The sequence below is a fragment of the Piliocolobus tephrosceles genome, chromosome 1 (genome assembly GCF_002776525.5).
Source record: "Piliocolobus tephrosceles isolate RC106 chromosome 1, ASM277652v3, whole genome shotgun sequence".
Taxonomy (NCBI): domain Eukaryota; kingdom Metazoa; phylum Chordata; class Mammalia; order Primates; family Cercopithecidae; genus Piliocolobus; species Piliocolobus tephrosceles.
In genome coordinates, this window is record NC_045434.1 from 143951818 (window position 1) to 143966398 (window position 14581).

Sequence of the window (14581 nt, forward strand, 5' to 3'; positions counted from 1 at the left end):
AGCCAAAATTGACAAATGGGATCTAATTAAACTAAGGAGCTTCTGCATAGCAAAAGAAACTACCACCAGAGTGAACAGGCAACCTACAGAATGGGAGAAAATTTTTGCAATCTACTTATCTGACAAAGGGCTAATATCCAGAACCTACAAAGAACTCAAACAAATTTACAAGAAAAAAAAACCCCATCAAAAAGTGGGTGAAGGATATGAACAGATACTTCTCAAAAGAAGATATTTATGCAGCCAACAGACACATGAAAAAATGCTCATCATCACTCGCCATCAGAGAAATGCAAATCAAAACCACAATGAGATACCATCTCACATCAGTTAGAATGGTGATCATTAAAAAGTCAAGAAACAACAGGTGCTGGAGAGGATATGGAGAAATAGGAACACTTTTACACTGTTGGTGAGACCGTAAACTAGTTCAACCACTGTGGAAGACAGTGTGGTGATTCCTCAAGGATCTAGAACTAGAAATACCATTTGACCCAGTCATCCCATTACTGCGTATATACCCAAAGGATTATAAATCATGCTGCTATAAAGACACATGCACATGTATGTTTATTGAAGCACTATTCACAATAGCAAAGACTTGGAACCAACCCAAATGTCCATCAGTGACAGACTGGATTAGGAAAATGTGGCACATATACACCATGGAATACTATGCAGCCATAGAAAAGGATGAGTTCGTGTCCTTTGTAGGGACATGGATGCAGCTGGAAACCATCATTCTCAGCAAACTATCGCAAGAACAGAAAACCAAACACCACACATTCTCACTCATAGGTGGGAATTGAACAATGAGATCACTTGGATACTGGAAGGGGAACATCGCACACCAGGGCCTGTCATGGGGAGGGGGAGGTGGGAGGGCTAGCATTAGGAGATATGCCTAATGTAAATGATGAGTTAATGGGTGCAGCACACCAACATGGCACATGTATACATATGTAACAAACCTGCACGTTGTGCACATGTACCCTAGAACTTAAAGTATAATTTAAAAAATAAAATAAATGAAACACCATTACTGCATACTTTTTCAAGAGCTATAACAGACTTCGTATCTGGTCCAAAAGCAAACTAGTAAAATTTTTAAAAAGAAAAGATGTTATAGAATAAATGACTTAGAAACAATCAATCTTCTTTTCACACGTATCAGGATCTCAATAAATTTGAAATCCTAAAATTCTGAAGTTGCTTGGATGATCTCCAAACTCCTAAACTGGTATCATCAGAAAACATTATAATTCTATATACAACTTACACAGTTTCCTTAAACATTCAGCAAGAAACTTGTATGATACAACTTTATACTGAGTTAGGTCAAGACTATATGAGGCCTTATAGGATTCAACATCTTTTAGAACGTTTATTTTTTTCATGGATAACATCCCAAGGTGACCTATGTTGACACTGGTTGGTAGAAAAGTCATAGTTCACAACTAAACTTTACAATCAAATGAAGCACTTTCATCTTCAGGATTACTCTCTACAAAAATTCATTTAAATTGCCGGGCATGGTGGCTCACGCCTGTAATTTCAGCACTTTGGGAGGCTGAGGCGAGTGGATCACCAGGTCAGGAGATCAAGACCATCCTGGCTAACATGGTGAAACCCCGTCTCCACTAAAAATACAAAAAACTAAGCAGGCATGGTGGTGGGCGCCTGTAGTCCCAGCTACTCGGGAGGCTGAGGCAGGAAAATGGCGTGAACCCGGGAGGTGGAGCTTGCAGTGAGCCGAGATCGCACCACTGCACTCCAGCCTGGGCAACAGAGCAAGACTCCATCTCAAAAAAGAAAATTCATTTAAATGATTTTCCATTTTCAAATAATAAAACCTCTTAATCCTTTTTTGAGGATAGTGTTCTAAGACACGTTGTTGCCATATTACTTTTTAAATTTTTAAAATATATCCTTACATTAATACAGAAAAATGTGATGTCAATGTAATTTGCATTAAGAATTAATATTTCTGAAAGCTAAGAAATACTAAGAATATTTATACAAGTAAATATATTTGTCTGTTAAATCAGTACCACACTTGTGATTTATATTTCATGCTAATCAGATCCGAATAATGAAAGAAATTCCTTATTTAACAATGGTTTGCATTCTTCAAATAATTACTTTCCTTACACTTTACCTGCCTAGGTAACTGACCACATTGCTAATCATGTGTAATGATAATGGCTTTTAATGTCAATTAGAGGAATTTGTTACAGATGACTAATTCACTTTACAAAGAAATTTCTAGTTAATTTACAAAGAATTTGTAAGGAATGTTTAGTGCCCTGAATTTCCTTTTTTTAAGCTGCATTTTCTTTTTTTCTTTTTTTTTTTTTATTTACTTATTTGTTTTTGTTTTTTTAGAGACAGGATCTCACTCTGTTGCCCAGTCTAAAGTGCAGTGGCACCATCCTAGCTCACTGCAGCTTCAAACTCTTGGACTCAAGCAATCCTCCTGCCTCAGACTCTCAAGTGGCTAGGAGTTCAGGTGCACGCCACCATGCCTGGCTAATTTTTTTTTTTACTAGAGACAGGGTCTCATCTCACTATGTCACCCAAGCTGGTCTCTTTTAGGGTTAGTTTTAGGATTAGTTTTAGGATTAGGGGCTCGAACCAAATATATATGCCTGTAAGCAATATTATATCATATCTCTGTTACTGTATGTGAGCATAAATACATCTATGCATATGTGTGTATGTATATGTAAAAATTCATGTATATGTACATGTATTTGCTTCCCTCCTATATGGCAAAGTACCATTAAAGAATGGCCCATAGCCCAAGACTGTGGTACAAATAAACATTTCTATTCTAAATTTGATTTATGTACATGTTGATGCCTCTATTTATATGTTACATATTTCCTTATATGTCTAAAAGTATTCATGTTGATGTGTATGTTTGTCTTTATTCCTAGTTAGATCTTTTCCTAGGCCCTGCGTCTGTGATTCACTCCAGACCATAGCATCGATTCTATTGTTCCTTGAGAGGGGCAGTTTCAAAACAGGAGACTGAGGCTGGGCTCAGTGGCTCAACACCTGTAATTCCAACACTTTGGGAAATCAAGGCAAGAGAATGGCTTGAGCCCAGGAGTTCAAGACCAGCCTAGGTAACACAGGTAGACCCCATCTCTACAAAAATTAAAATTAAAAATTTACCCAGGCAAAAGGATTGGAAAGAGAAGTTGTCAGACATTGGTTTTCAGCTTTAACTTCTTGTCTGCACAGAGGAAAAAAGAATCTATAGGAAAATTTTATATTTTTCTCCAAGGAGCAAGGAACAAACTACCAATGTTTTTAAGTTGCAGACAGCATCTGTATATCCAGTACAGAAATTTTATTTTAAAAGTTCACTCAGGGCCGGCAATGATGGCTCATACCTGTAATCTCTCCCTGCACCTTGAGAGGTCAAGACAGGGGGATCACTTGAGCCTGAGCAACATAGCAAGACCCCATCTCTGCCAAAAAAAATTATTTTTGAAAAATAAAAGAAGACATTCATACAGCCAACAGACAATGAAAAAATGCTCGTCATCACTCGCCATCAGAGAAATGCAAATCAAAACCACAATGAGATACCATCTCACACCAGTTAGAATGGCAATCATTAAAAAGTCAGGAAACAACAGGTGCTGGAGAGGATGTGGAGAAATAGGAACACTTTTACACTGTTGGTGGGACTGTAAACTAGTTCAACCATTATGGAAAACAGTATAGCGATTCCTCAAGGATCTAGAACTAGAAATACCATTTGACCCAGCCATCCCATTACTGGGTATATACCCAAAGGATTATAAATCATGCTGCTATAAAGACACATGCACATGTATGTTCACTACGGCACTATTCACAATAGCAAAGACTTGGAATCAACCCAAATGTCCATCAGTGACAGACTGGATTAAGAAAATGTGGCACATATACACCATGGAATACCATGCAGCCATAAAAAAGGATGAGTTTGTGTCCTTTGTAGGGACATGAATGCAGCTGGAAACCATCACTCTCAGCAAACTATCGCAAGAACAGAAAACCAAACACCGCATGTTTTCACTCATAGGTGGGAACTGAACAATGAGATCACTTGGACTCAGGAAAGGGAACATCACACACCGGGGCCTATTATGGGGAGGGGGTAGGGGGGAGGGATTGCACTGGGAGTTATACCTGATGTAAAGGACGAGTTGATGGGTGCTGACGAGTTGATGGGTGCAGCACACCAGCATGGCACAAGTATACATATGTAACAAACCTGCACGTTATGCACATGTACCCTAGAACTTAAAGTATAATAATAATAAAGAAAAAAAATCGTTTCAACATGCAATCAAAATAATAATAATAATAATGTATCAATATTAGTTCAACTGAAACAAATGTATCACACTAATGCAAGATTTGTTAATAATAGATAAGAACTATGCAAAGGAGAGGGATAAATGGAAACTGTACTTTCTGCTCAATTTTTCTGTAAATGTAAAGGCTATTAATTTAAAAATATTCTCAAATAGAAAACTCCAGACATAGAAAAAAATAAATAAATAAATAAAATAAAATAAATAGCCAGGTATGGAGGCACACACCTGTGGTCCTAGCTACATGGGAGGCTGAGGTAGGAGAAGGGCGTGGGCCCAGGAATCAAGGCTGCAGTGAACTATGATTATGTTACTGCACTCCAGCCTGGGTGACAGAGTGAGATCCTGTCTCAAAAATTAAAAAATAAAAGTTTACATAGGCAAGAGAGAAAATAAGAACAGATTCTGTTAAATAAAATTTATAGGAGGTGATTGGTTTGGACTGAGCTCCTGTACTAGGCCTAATAGACCAAACCAAAATGGAGTTACCCGTGCTGAAGTTCCACTCACTAAGCCAAACTAAGTTGTTTATCTGACCTTCCATGAAATCATGGAAAAAGAGAGGTAATAGCCAAATCCTCATGGAGAAAGAGAGGTAATAGCCAAATCCCCAGATGGGCCAGTTTTAGCTGGCATAATGAGGAAATTCCCTCTGGTTTCACCTTTACAAAGAAAGTAACCTTGCAACAGGAACCCACTCTTTGTTCTGTTTCTGCTTTCTTCAGCCATTCTCTGACTATAGAGTCAACCTCCTCTGCTCAGCTCATCAGAGCACTCATTTTGAGGTGTTGCCTGATACTAGAGTTGCAAATAAAAGCCAATTGAGATTTTTAAGCTAAATTTGTTTTGTTTTTGGTAATTCTAAAAGGAAAATGGAAAATGAGTGGAAGTAGAAAAGAATAAATGGGCTTCAAACACTCTACCTGCTAGTGGATAAACAAAATAGTCAAGTTCTTACCTTTAAAAAATGTATAAAGTACCTGATTCAAATGCACACCTGTGAATGCATGCAGACATAAACCTCCACACTGGAGTGCACATTTACTCCCTTTTCTCTAACCAGCATGCTACTGCCCTACTTAATGGGCATTTATCTTGCTTCTGCATGAGAAGGGTTAGGCCTTTTCACACTCTTGACCCTTGTATTTAGGGTCACTCTCAGTTCCAGAGCATTCAACCCAGACCTAACCATCCTCCTGGCCTCAGGGACGGGCTCACTTGAGCCAATCAGACCAACCAGAGACAATATTGGGCATTTTGTTTGAATGATTTGGAAGAGGTCCTCCCTCCTTCTCATTGTGCTTGATGCCACGAGGATGTAGAGGCTGGAGCAATGGCAGTCATTTTGGCCCCATGAGGGAGAGACTGAAGCTGGCAGGGGATACCACAGGGGCCTGAAATGAAGCCAGGACTGAGAGAAGAGAAATCACATCCTGATGACACCATGAAAACTCAGGATCCAGCCATTCTTGAAGCCAAGGTCTAGCTCTGGACTTTTCCATTATAAGAACCAATAAGTTTCTCTTTTTTATTTTCCTTAAGCCAGTTGGAATTACGGTTTTTTGTTTGGTCTTTGTTTTGGTCATTTGCAACTGGTAGAGTCTTAACTGATAAATCAAGACCCTGACAGCCTAATGATGACATAAGAAATACACAGAAATTCAACTGTTCAACTGCCTTTCTCAGTCATATGCCAAGTGTGTCCTCTTTCTTCATATTTCTAATTCTTTGTTCATAGGGCTTCAGTAACCCTGTTAAAGGGTGCAATTTAATCAATATACATCTGATATATCAAATAATAATGCCTTTTATAGGTATCATCTACAAAATCCATTTTATGTATATTTTTAAATCCAAAAAAAAACAACACTAAAGGAGACAGTAGTCACAGTTTAATGATTAAGAACTAACTAAAATGTTTTAAAGTTTACTTGGCACTAAGACCTCATAGCTAGAAAGGGGTAAGGGCCAGGTCTTCTTTTCGAGATTCTTATCTTTATGTCCATTATTCTTTTCATCACACCACAAATATTTTTATCTTCAAAAGTATAATTGGCTATATGTACAAATAAGACATAAACATTAAGCAGATGAAGAGATACAAGACTTTTTTAAATAGTATAATCTTACCTAAATCAATATCTCGAATTCCCATGTACAATTCAAGAACATCATCAATCTTTTCAATTGCCTTTGCTTTGGTTTCAGAAGGCTTTATCAAAAAAGAGAGAAATAAGATATTATATAACAAAATCTCTTGATTGTCAGGGCATACACAAGAGAAAGCCTGATGTGGAGCCAGTTCATGATTATATACTTCAGCTAATTTTAATAGAAATATATTTAGAATGTGCTCTGTAACTAAATACATATCAATACAGTAAATACTTATTTTTAGTGTCTGCACTAAGAGTTATGGATTTGAAAAAGAAAAGCCAGGAACACCATTCGCAAGTAGCTAACAATCTAGAAGAGGAAATAGATGTGAAAATAAATAACATGTAACAGTTTTTAAAGGATATAAAACTTACAGAAGCATCACAGGGACGGAAGCAAATTTATATCGCTAACAGTCATAGAAGACTTTAGAAAGAAGGTGACTTGGCTGAGCACAGCGGCTCATGCCTGTAATCCCAGCACTTTGGAAGGCTGAGGTGGGAGAGTTGCTTCAGCCTAGGAGTTCAAGACCAGCCCAGGCAACATGGTGAGACTCCATCTCCACAAAAAAAAAAAAAAAAAAAAAAAAAAAAAAAATCAATTAATTAAAATAATTAGCTGGGTGTGGTGGCACATGCTTGTAATCTCAGCCACTTGGGAGGCTAAAATGGGAGGATCACTTGAGCCTGAGAGGTCTAGACAAGCCTGGGCAATATGGCAAGATTCTATCTCTACCACTTAATTAATTTAATTAAAAAGTAACCAGGTGTGGTGGTATGCACCTTTAGTCCCAGCCACCCAGAAGGCTAAAGTGAGAAGATCACTTAAGCCCAGGAAAATGAGGCTGTAGTGAGCCATAATTCTGCCACTGCACTCCAGCCTGACAAAAGGCCAAGACTCTGTCTCAGAAAAAAAGAAGGATGTCTTAATAACTGTGGTGGGCTTTGTTTTTTGTTTTGTTTTGTTTTGTCTTCTTTTGTTTTGTTTTGTTTGAGACAAAGTCTCCTTCTGTTGTCCAGGCTGAAGTGCAGTGGTGTGATCTCAGCTCACTACAACCTCTGCCTCCCAAGTAGCTGGGATTATAGGCATGCACCACCACGCCCAGCTAATTTTTTGTATTTTTTTAGTAGAGACGGGGTTTTCACCATGTTGGCCAGGCTAGTACAGGCGTGAGCCACCACGCCCAGCCAAGAACTGCGTTTTCAATGATGAAGAGGAGATAAGCAGGAGAGGATACTTCAAGTAGGATGTAATAGATCGGCAAAGTCTAAGTAAGGTCAGAGAGTCATGTTAGAGGGATGCCAGAAGTCCCATGTAGCTGCAGAACACAGTGACAAATACGACTAGATCTTGAGGGGTCCTGTGTACCATGAAAAGGATTTTGGTCTTTATTGTGCAGGCCGGAGTCTTCAAACTTTTGATGGTTCATCCCAATAGTAAAACATTTCTGAACAAATACCCTTATTGTGTATTTTTAACTTTATTGTATGTATTGTTTACAAATTACAAATGTATTACCGTATTAATATATTGTATACATTATAAAAATACACCAAAAAATGAAATTTTATAAGAATGAGATGATAAAATAATATTTTTAAGATCATTTTTGTGTTATGTATTAATGGTACCAAAACATTTTTGTTCTTCCCAAAACAATTACTAAACATTTCAGTAGAAATATTATTTTAACTTTTTGGTTTAATATTTGGTAAATTCTGCTCAGTTTATTTCAATACTTGGCTTTAAATGGCTTCATAGCTGAAAATGGAATTGCCCAAAGATGTTAACTACTCAACTATACATGCAAATGTAGAATTCATGATTTAGATTATAAGAATTTCATGTTACTGTCAATACTGTTATAAATATATATTGTTTTGTAGTCTCAAATTTTATTAAAATCATGCACTGTATAGCAAACAAAAATCTCTTTCCTTGAAGATATTAGTACAACTTTCTCACATCTTTATTTACAAGAACTAAACCTTAAAAACAATAACAGACAATATATTGCTCTTGCCTTCATTACAATGTATCTTGAATTGTCTGTATAAAGCAACAGGCTATGCAAACTAACAGGCATTAACCTTTACATCTATCCAGGCATGTTTTAAGTTATGGTGACAAGTGACAGTACTCCTCATACACAAATGGCCACCAATATTTTACCATTCTAATATTTCCTATTTGCTATGGAACAGATCTGGATCTATCACCTCTTCTCCATCCACATGTTGTTTGCCAGTGTTTAGTCCTCATCTTTTCTGATTTGCAGAGGTTTCCTATTTTGTCTCCCTGCCTTTGGTCTTCACCCTCTCAAATCCAAGCTGCTCAACAACCCATCCCCTGGAACCAAGGGATTTTTCTAAAACACAAAACTGATTGTGTTACTCCCCTCATAATTCTTAAATGGCTCCCTCATTATCCACAAGGCCCTTCACATCCTAACCCCAGCCCATGCCTCCAGCCTCATCACCCCTAACCAGTACTTCCAGCACCCACACTCCAATTTCATGGACAGCTTACAGGTCCCCAAAACCCATTATTGTTCCATGCCTAGAACACTCTTCTTCCCCATTTTCAACTCACTTACTCATTTCTTCCAGAGAGAAACTCTTCCTGACCTCCTTTTTTTTTTAGATGGAGTCTCAATCTGTCACCCAGGCTGGAGTGCAATGGCGTGATCTTGGTTCACTGCAACCTCCACCTCCTGGGCTCAAGTGATTCTCCTGCCTCAGCCTCCCAAATAGCTGGGATTACAGGTGCCCACCACCAATGTCTGGCTAATTTTTATGTTTTTAGTAGAGATATGGGGTTTCATCATGTTGGCCAGGCTAGTCTCGAACTCCTGACCTCAGGGAACCCACCCACATCAGCCTCCCAAAGTTCTGGGATTACAGGCATGAGCCACCACACCCAGCCTTCTGACCTCCTTTCTTTCCCCAATCCCTGACAATGGTTGATCAGCCCCTTCTTTGTGATACTGTGTATCCTGTACCTGCTTCCATTAACCCTATCCCACTGGGTTGTAATAGTTTCTTTTCATGCTTCTCTCCTTTTAGAAGAGAAACAGGGTCTTTGTTCTTCTTTGTATCACCAGCACTTAGACTGCCCGTCTCAGCAAGCACACATTGAATAAAGTATGAGGTTATGCAAGTGGTTTGTCTCTGTGTGCCCACCTAAATCCCATCTTGAATTGTAATCCCCACGTGTCAAGGGAGGGACCTGGTGGAGGGTGACTGCATCATGAGGTGGTTTTCCCCATGCTGTTCTCGTGATAGTGAGGGAGTTCTCACAAGATCTGATGGTTTCAAAAGTGATAGTTCCTCCTGCACACTCACTCTCTCCTGCCACCATGTAAGATGTGCCTTGCTTCCCCTTCACCTTCTGCCATGATTGTAAGTTTCTTGAGGCCTCCAGAGCCATGCGGAAATGTGAGTCAATTAAACCTCTTTACTTTTAAATCACGCAGTCTCAGGTATTCTTTATAGCAGTGTGAAAACGGACTAATACAGAGAATCTTACACCATTTTCAGAATCTGTGCTAGGTGATTAAGGGAGTGATTTGTTTCAAATGCTATAAATCCTTTAAATCCTTAAAGTGTTTGAAATTAGATTTTAGGTCATTTGTGTCAAATTTAATATTAGCACCAAACCGCTTTTTCCTTTCATTATGAGCTATTTTTAATTGCCCTATTTTACTAAACAGGCTATGAAAATAGGAATGGATTTTTAGATGTTTATCTTTGAATGAATCTTTCCTACCTCCCCAGGTAGATCTTAAGCTGCTCTTTTCCATTGAGGCACCTTTGCCACAGCAGGAGCTTAACAAAGAGGGATGGATGATTTAACCCTTAGAAGATGCCCTTCCTCCTGAAGTGACATGGCGTTTTTCCTGCTGACCTGCTTCCTCTGTGAGCTGTTTAAAGGTCTGCTCATTTTTCCTCACAGCCTCCGGCAAAAGGCAGAGCTGACATTCTCCCGGCTCCCCACAGCCAGCTCCTTCCCCTCTGTTCTTCTCTTCTCTGATAAATTCCTTTCTTCCACTGAGATTTGCTTATTCATTCAATAAACACTTACTGGCCTTCAGCAATATACCAGGCAGTGTGCTGGGCCACAGAGGGAAAATAAAGGCTCCAAACACCCAGAAGTCACTGCCCTGGGTTTCCTTCACATACCTCATCATATCTCCTTTTCAAAACACTTTTTGCTCTATCAGGTTTCTTCATTGCCATTTGCCTCCAATCGGTCCTTTCATTCCCCCAGAACCCAAGCATTTGACTCAGGATTTTCCTCCGGATCCCCCCAAAACTGATAACACCCTGGGTGACTCGACACTCCTAAGGACAGCCTTGGCCTCGTGGGTTCCTTAAGTGTCCGCTTCAACAAACCACCCTTATGACCAACCCTGGACACTCACCCAACAAGTTCTGGGACCCACTCTGTGAAACAGCCTCAAAACTGTTCAGCTGTCTCTTTTTTCCTTCAAACACATAGGAACCCAGACAGCGTTCACATACAGAGAGACCCTAGAAGGGCCCAGTGCCTTGCCCCTGCACCCTGGAGCTCACAAGTGTCAGTCACCTGCTCGACATCCCATCTGCCCACAGGAGGGTTGCTGCTGCTGTGGGCCTGCTGCTTGACACTCGGAATCCTTACCATCACCACCCCAACCCTGCAGTTTTCTTCCTCCACCCTTCTTGCCTCTAGTTGTCACTTCTCCTTCTGGTGTTTTTCACTCAAACACTAACCTGTATATAGATAAAGTCAGTCAAAGGGAAAAACCCCTGCTTTTCTCAAACTAAAAGAAATCATTTATTAATTCATCAATGCACCAAAGATTTCCATTCCTTTGGTATATCAGGTCCTATTCTAGGTGCTGGGGATGCAGCAGTGAACAAGACATGTGAGCAAAGGAGCTAGACAGTAGACAAAATTAATCAAAGATAAAAAGAGTCCTAGGGTGTTTAGTGCTGATATGGTTTGACTGTGTCTCCACCCAAATCTCATCTTGAATTGCAGCTCCCCTAATCCCCACATGTTGTGGGAGGGACCTGGTGGTAGGTAACTGAAGCATGGGGGCAGGTTTTTCTCATGCCATTGTTCTCGTGATAGTGAATAAGTCTCACAAGATCTGAGGTTTTATTAAGGGCAGTTCCCCTGCACACACTCTCTTGCCTGCTGCCATATAAGATGTGCCTTTGCTCCTCCTTCACCTTCCGCCATGATTGTGAGGCCTCCCCAGCTATGTATAACTGTGAGTCCATTAAACCTCTTTTTCTTTATATTACCCAGTCTCAGGTATGTCTTTATTAGCAGTGTGAAAACGGACTAATACAATTGCTTTGACAGAAATTAAGGGCATGGAAGAGTGGGCAGTGGGAGGGGTGGAGGGAGTTGTTGTTTATACAGGATGCTCAGGAAAGGCCTTTGAGATAGATAATGTGTGGGCAGAAACCTAATGATGGCAAGGGAGCAAGCTATGTAGATAAATGGGCAAAACATTTAGGCAGAGACAACAGCAGTACTGACAGCCTGAGATGGGGATACACCTGGAGTGTTTGGGAACAGTAAGGAGACCAGCATGACTGAAGCAGAGGAAGCCAGGGCAGAGGGGTAGGAATTGAGAACAGAGAAGAAACATGGAGTTCAGTCACATTGGTCATTCTGAGGACTTCAGCTTTTATTCTGAGTGTCATGGGAAGCCACTGGAGGGTTGTGAACAGAAAATTGACATAATTTCTCCTGCATATTTTAAGGATCATTCTGAAGGTTGTGCTGAGCACAGGTGGAAAGAAGGCAAGGTTCGTGAACACAGGTGGGCTAAACAGGTGATTGCAATATCCAGGATAAGATGATGGTGCCCTGGGGCACAGTGGTGGGCAGGGGCGATGAGAAGTCATTGGACTCCAGTATCTTACAGCAGTAGATCCACTAGGATTTGCTGATGGAAGCGACGTGGGACATGAACGAAAAGAGTCAAAGATGACTACAAGGTTTTTTATGTGAGAAGAGGAGTTTAGGAATATAATCTTTCATTATCAAAATCTTCTTTTGTTGACTCCTACAGGTGGCTCTGAAACTTTTTCTTGGCTCTCAGAGAGCTTTGGTTGACTTAAGTTTTTGAGATAGTCCAGCTGTCTATAGAGTCTAGAAATGTCACCTACAGGTAGCTGAGAATTTCTATAGATCACAATCTCTTCTCATGTCCTTAACTTCTTTATTTCCTTTTTAAATACCTTCAGTAATTTCCAGATTGTTTAAATAGACAATGAATTAAAAGTTCAAGTTTTTATTAGAATGAATGGAATTTTATCCAACTTTGTGAGTTTATCTTTATTTCCAGTTCCAATAATCACAAATATCTCAGCATTTCCAAGTAGAACAGGAAGTAAATGAACATAACATACCATTTCTTCCACGGTGGCAGGACCTTTTGATCTCAGGCGAAGTGTTGCCCTTCCACAACCAATTTTTTCTCCTGATGACTTTCCAGCCTTTGACCTCGGCTCTATTTCTACAATACAATGAACAGGGAAACATACATATATGCAGAAAGCATCCCAACAGATTACTGTGAAAGCTAATGTGGTTTATATGAAAAAACTATATACAATTGTTATAGAAATTTGATAAAAGGTAGGCCTTCTTATAGAATTTCCCACAGCAAAATTAATTTACTTGCCATCCATTATTCTTATAGGAGAGTTTTTATGAAAGAGCTCTAACTCTAAGAAAAGGGAATATGTGAAATGTACAGATGGGAAAGACAAAGTTACAAGGAAGAAAAAATAAAACAGTAGGCTTTATAAAAAGAGTAAAGAGGAGTAAGTGGCTTCATCAAGGTCACAAAAAAGAGAAAGAATCATGTCTTGAAAGAAGAGAGATTTCTTCTCCCAAGGGACCGATAGAAAAAGAAGAAACAAAACAAAAAAAATGTAAAGAAAAAAGAGAAGAGAGGGACAAGAGCACTATTATTTGAGGATCTACCCTCTGCATGATGCTTTACATTTAAAAATCCCATTTAATACTCATACCAACCTATGAAACAGGTGATTGCCCTCATTTTACTGATTAAGGGAACTGAAGTCAGTAAGAAGTGGGGCTGGGATTCAAAACCGGGTCTTGCAGATATAGACCAGATTTCAAAGTCCATAGCTTTCCTGAACAATGCTCCAGCCCACACCTCTTGGAAGCACAAGGGATAAAATCAGAGTTAACATACTAACAGAAATAGGGTCCAAAAGATAAAAAGCCTGAAAGCAGGTTCCAAGGAAGGAATTCCCCGCAGCCAGCAAGGACAAGAGCAGGGAGCAAGAGTCCACAGGGAGCCACTACTTTCCTTATGCTTGTTTTTTCTGCTGTGTCTTATCCTGTATTTGCAAACTAAGAGTCACCACCAAATGTGTTACCAAGAAGTAACATAAATGAGTGGAAGGGAAGGGCAGTGAAAGAGGATGATTGGAAGAAATGTGCCCTACATAGGCCCCACTCCAATAACTTACTGTGCTGTAAGCCATGCGTAGCCAGATCACCCACTTTTTTTTTTTTTTTTTTTTTTTTTTCCCAAAGCAACTGGAGACTCAGGCCAGGACAATTACAGTAATCTCATGCCTGAATCTCAGCACTTTGAGAGACCAAAGCAGGCAGACTGCTTGAGCCCAGGAGTTCAAGACCAGCCTGGGCAACAGGGTGAAATTCCATCTCTGCTAAAAATACAAAAATTAACCAGGCACAGTGGCACGCGCTTATAGTCTCAGCTACTCAGGAAGCTGAGGTGGGAGGATTGCTTGAGCTCAGGTGGTCAAGGCTGCAGTGAGCCATGATTGCACCACTGCACTGTGTTGCCTAGGCAACACAGTGAGACTCTGTCAAAAAAAAGAAAGGAAGGAAAGAAGGAAAGAAAGAAAAGAAAAGAAAAGAAGGAAAGAAAAAGAAAGAAAGAAAAGAAAGAAAGAAAGGAAGGAAGGAAGGAAGGAAGGAAGGAAGGAAGGAAGGAAGAAAGAAAGAAAGAAAGAAAGAAAGAAAGAAAGAAAGAAAGAAAG

The 14581-nt window shown here is 39.7% G+C and overlaps 1 protein-coding gene across 5 annotated transcripts in view; it reads right to left on the reverse strand.

Annotated features, from left to right (window-relative positions):
- Positions 1-14581, reverse strand: part of GIPC2 (GIPC PDZ domain containing family member 2) — a 99690-nt gene that overhangs the window by 14427 nt on the left and 70682 nt on the right. For 3 of the 5 annotated variants that reach the window (XM_023208910.2, XM_023208921.2, XM_023208918.1), the window contains 2 exons: positions 12947-13053; positions 6507-6588 (listed from right to left, as the gene is read on the reverse strand). The exons of 1 other annotated variant lie outside the window; for it this stretch is intronic. In XM_023208910.2, coding sequence (XP_023064678.1) covers positions 6507-6588; positions 12947-13053 — 189 coding nt within the window. The remainder of the gene's footprint in view (positions 1-6506; positions 6589-12946; positions 13054-14581) is intronic. One more of the 5 variants, XM_023208917.1, reaches the window with a different exon arrangement.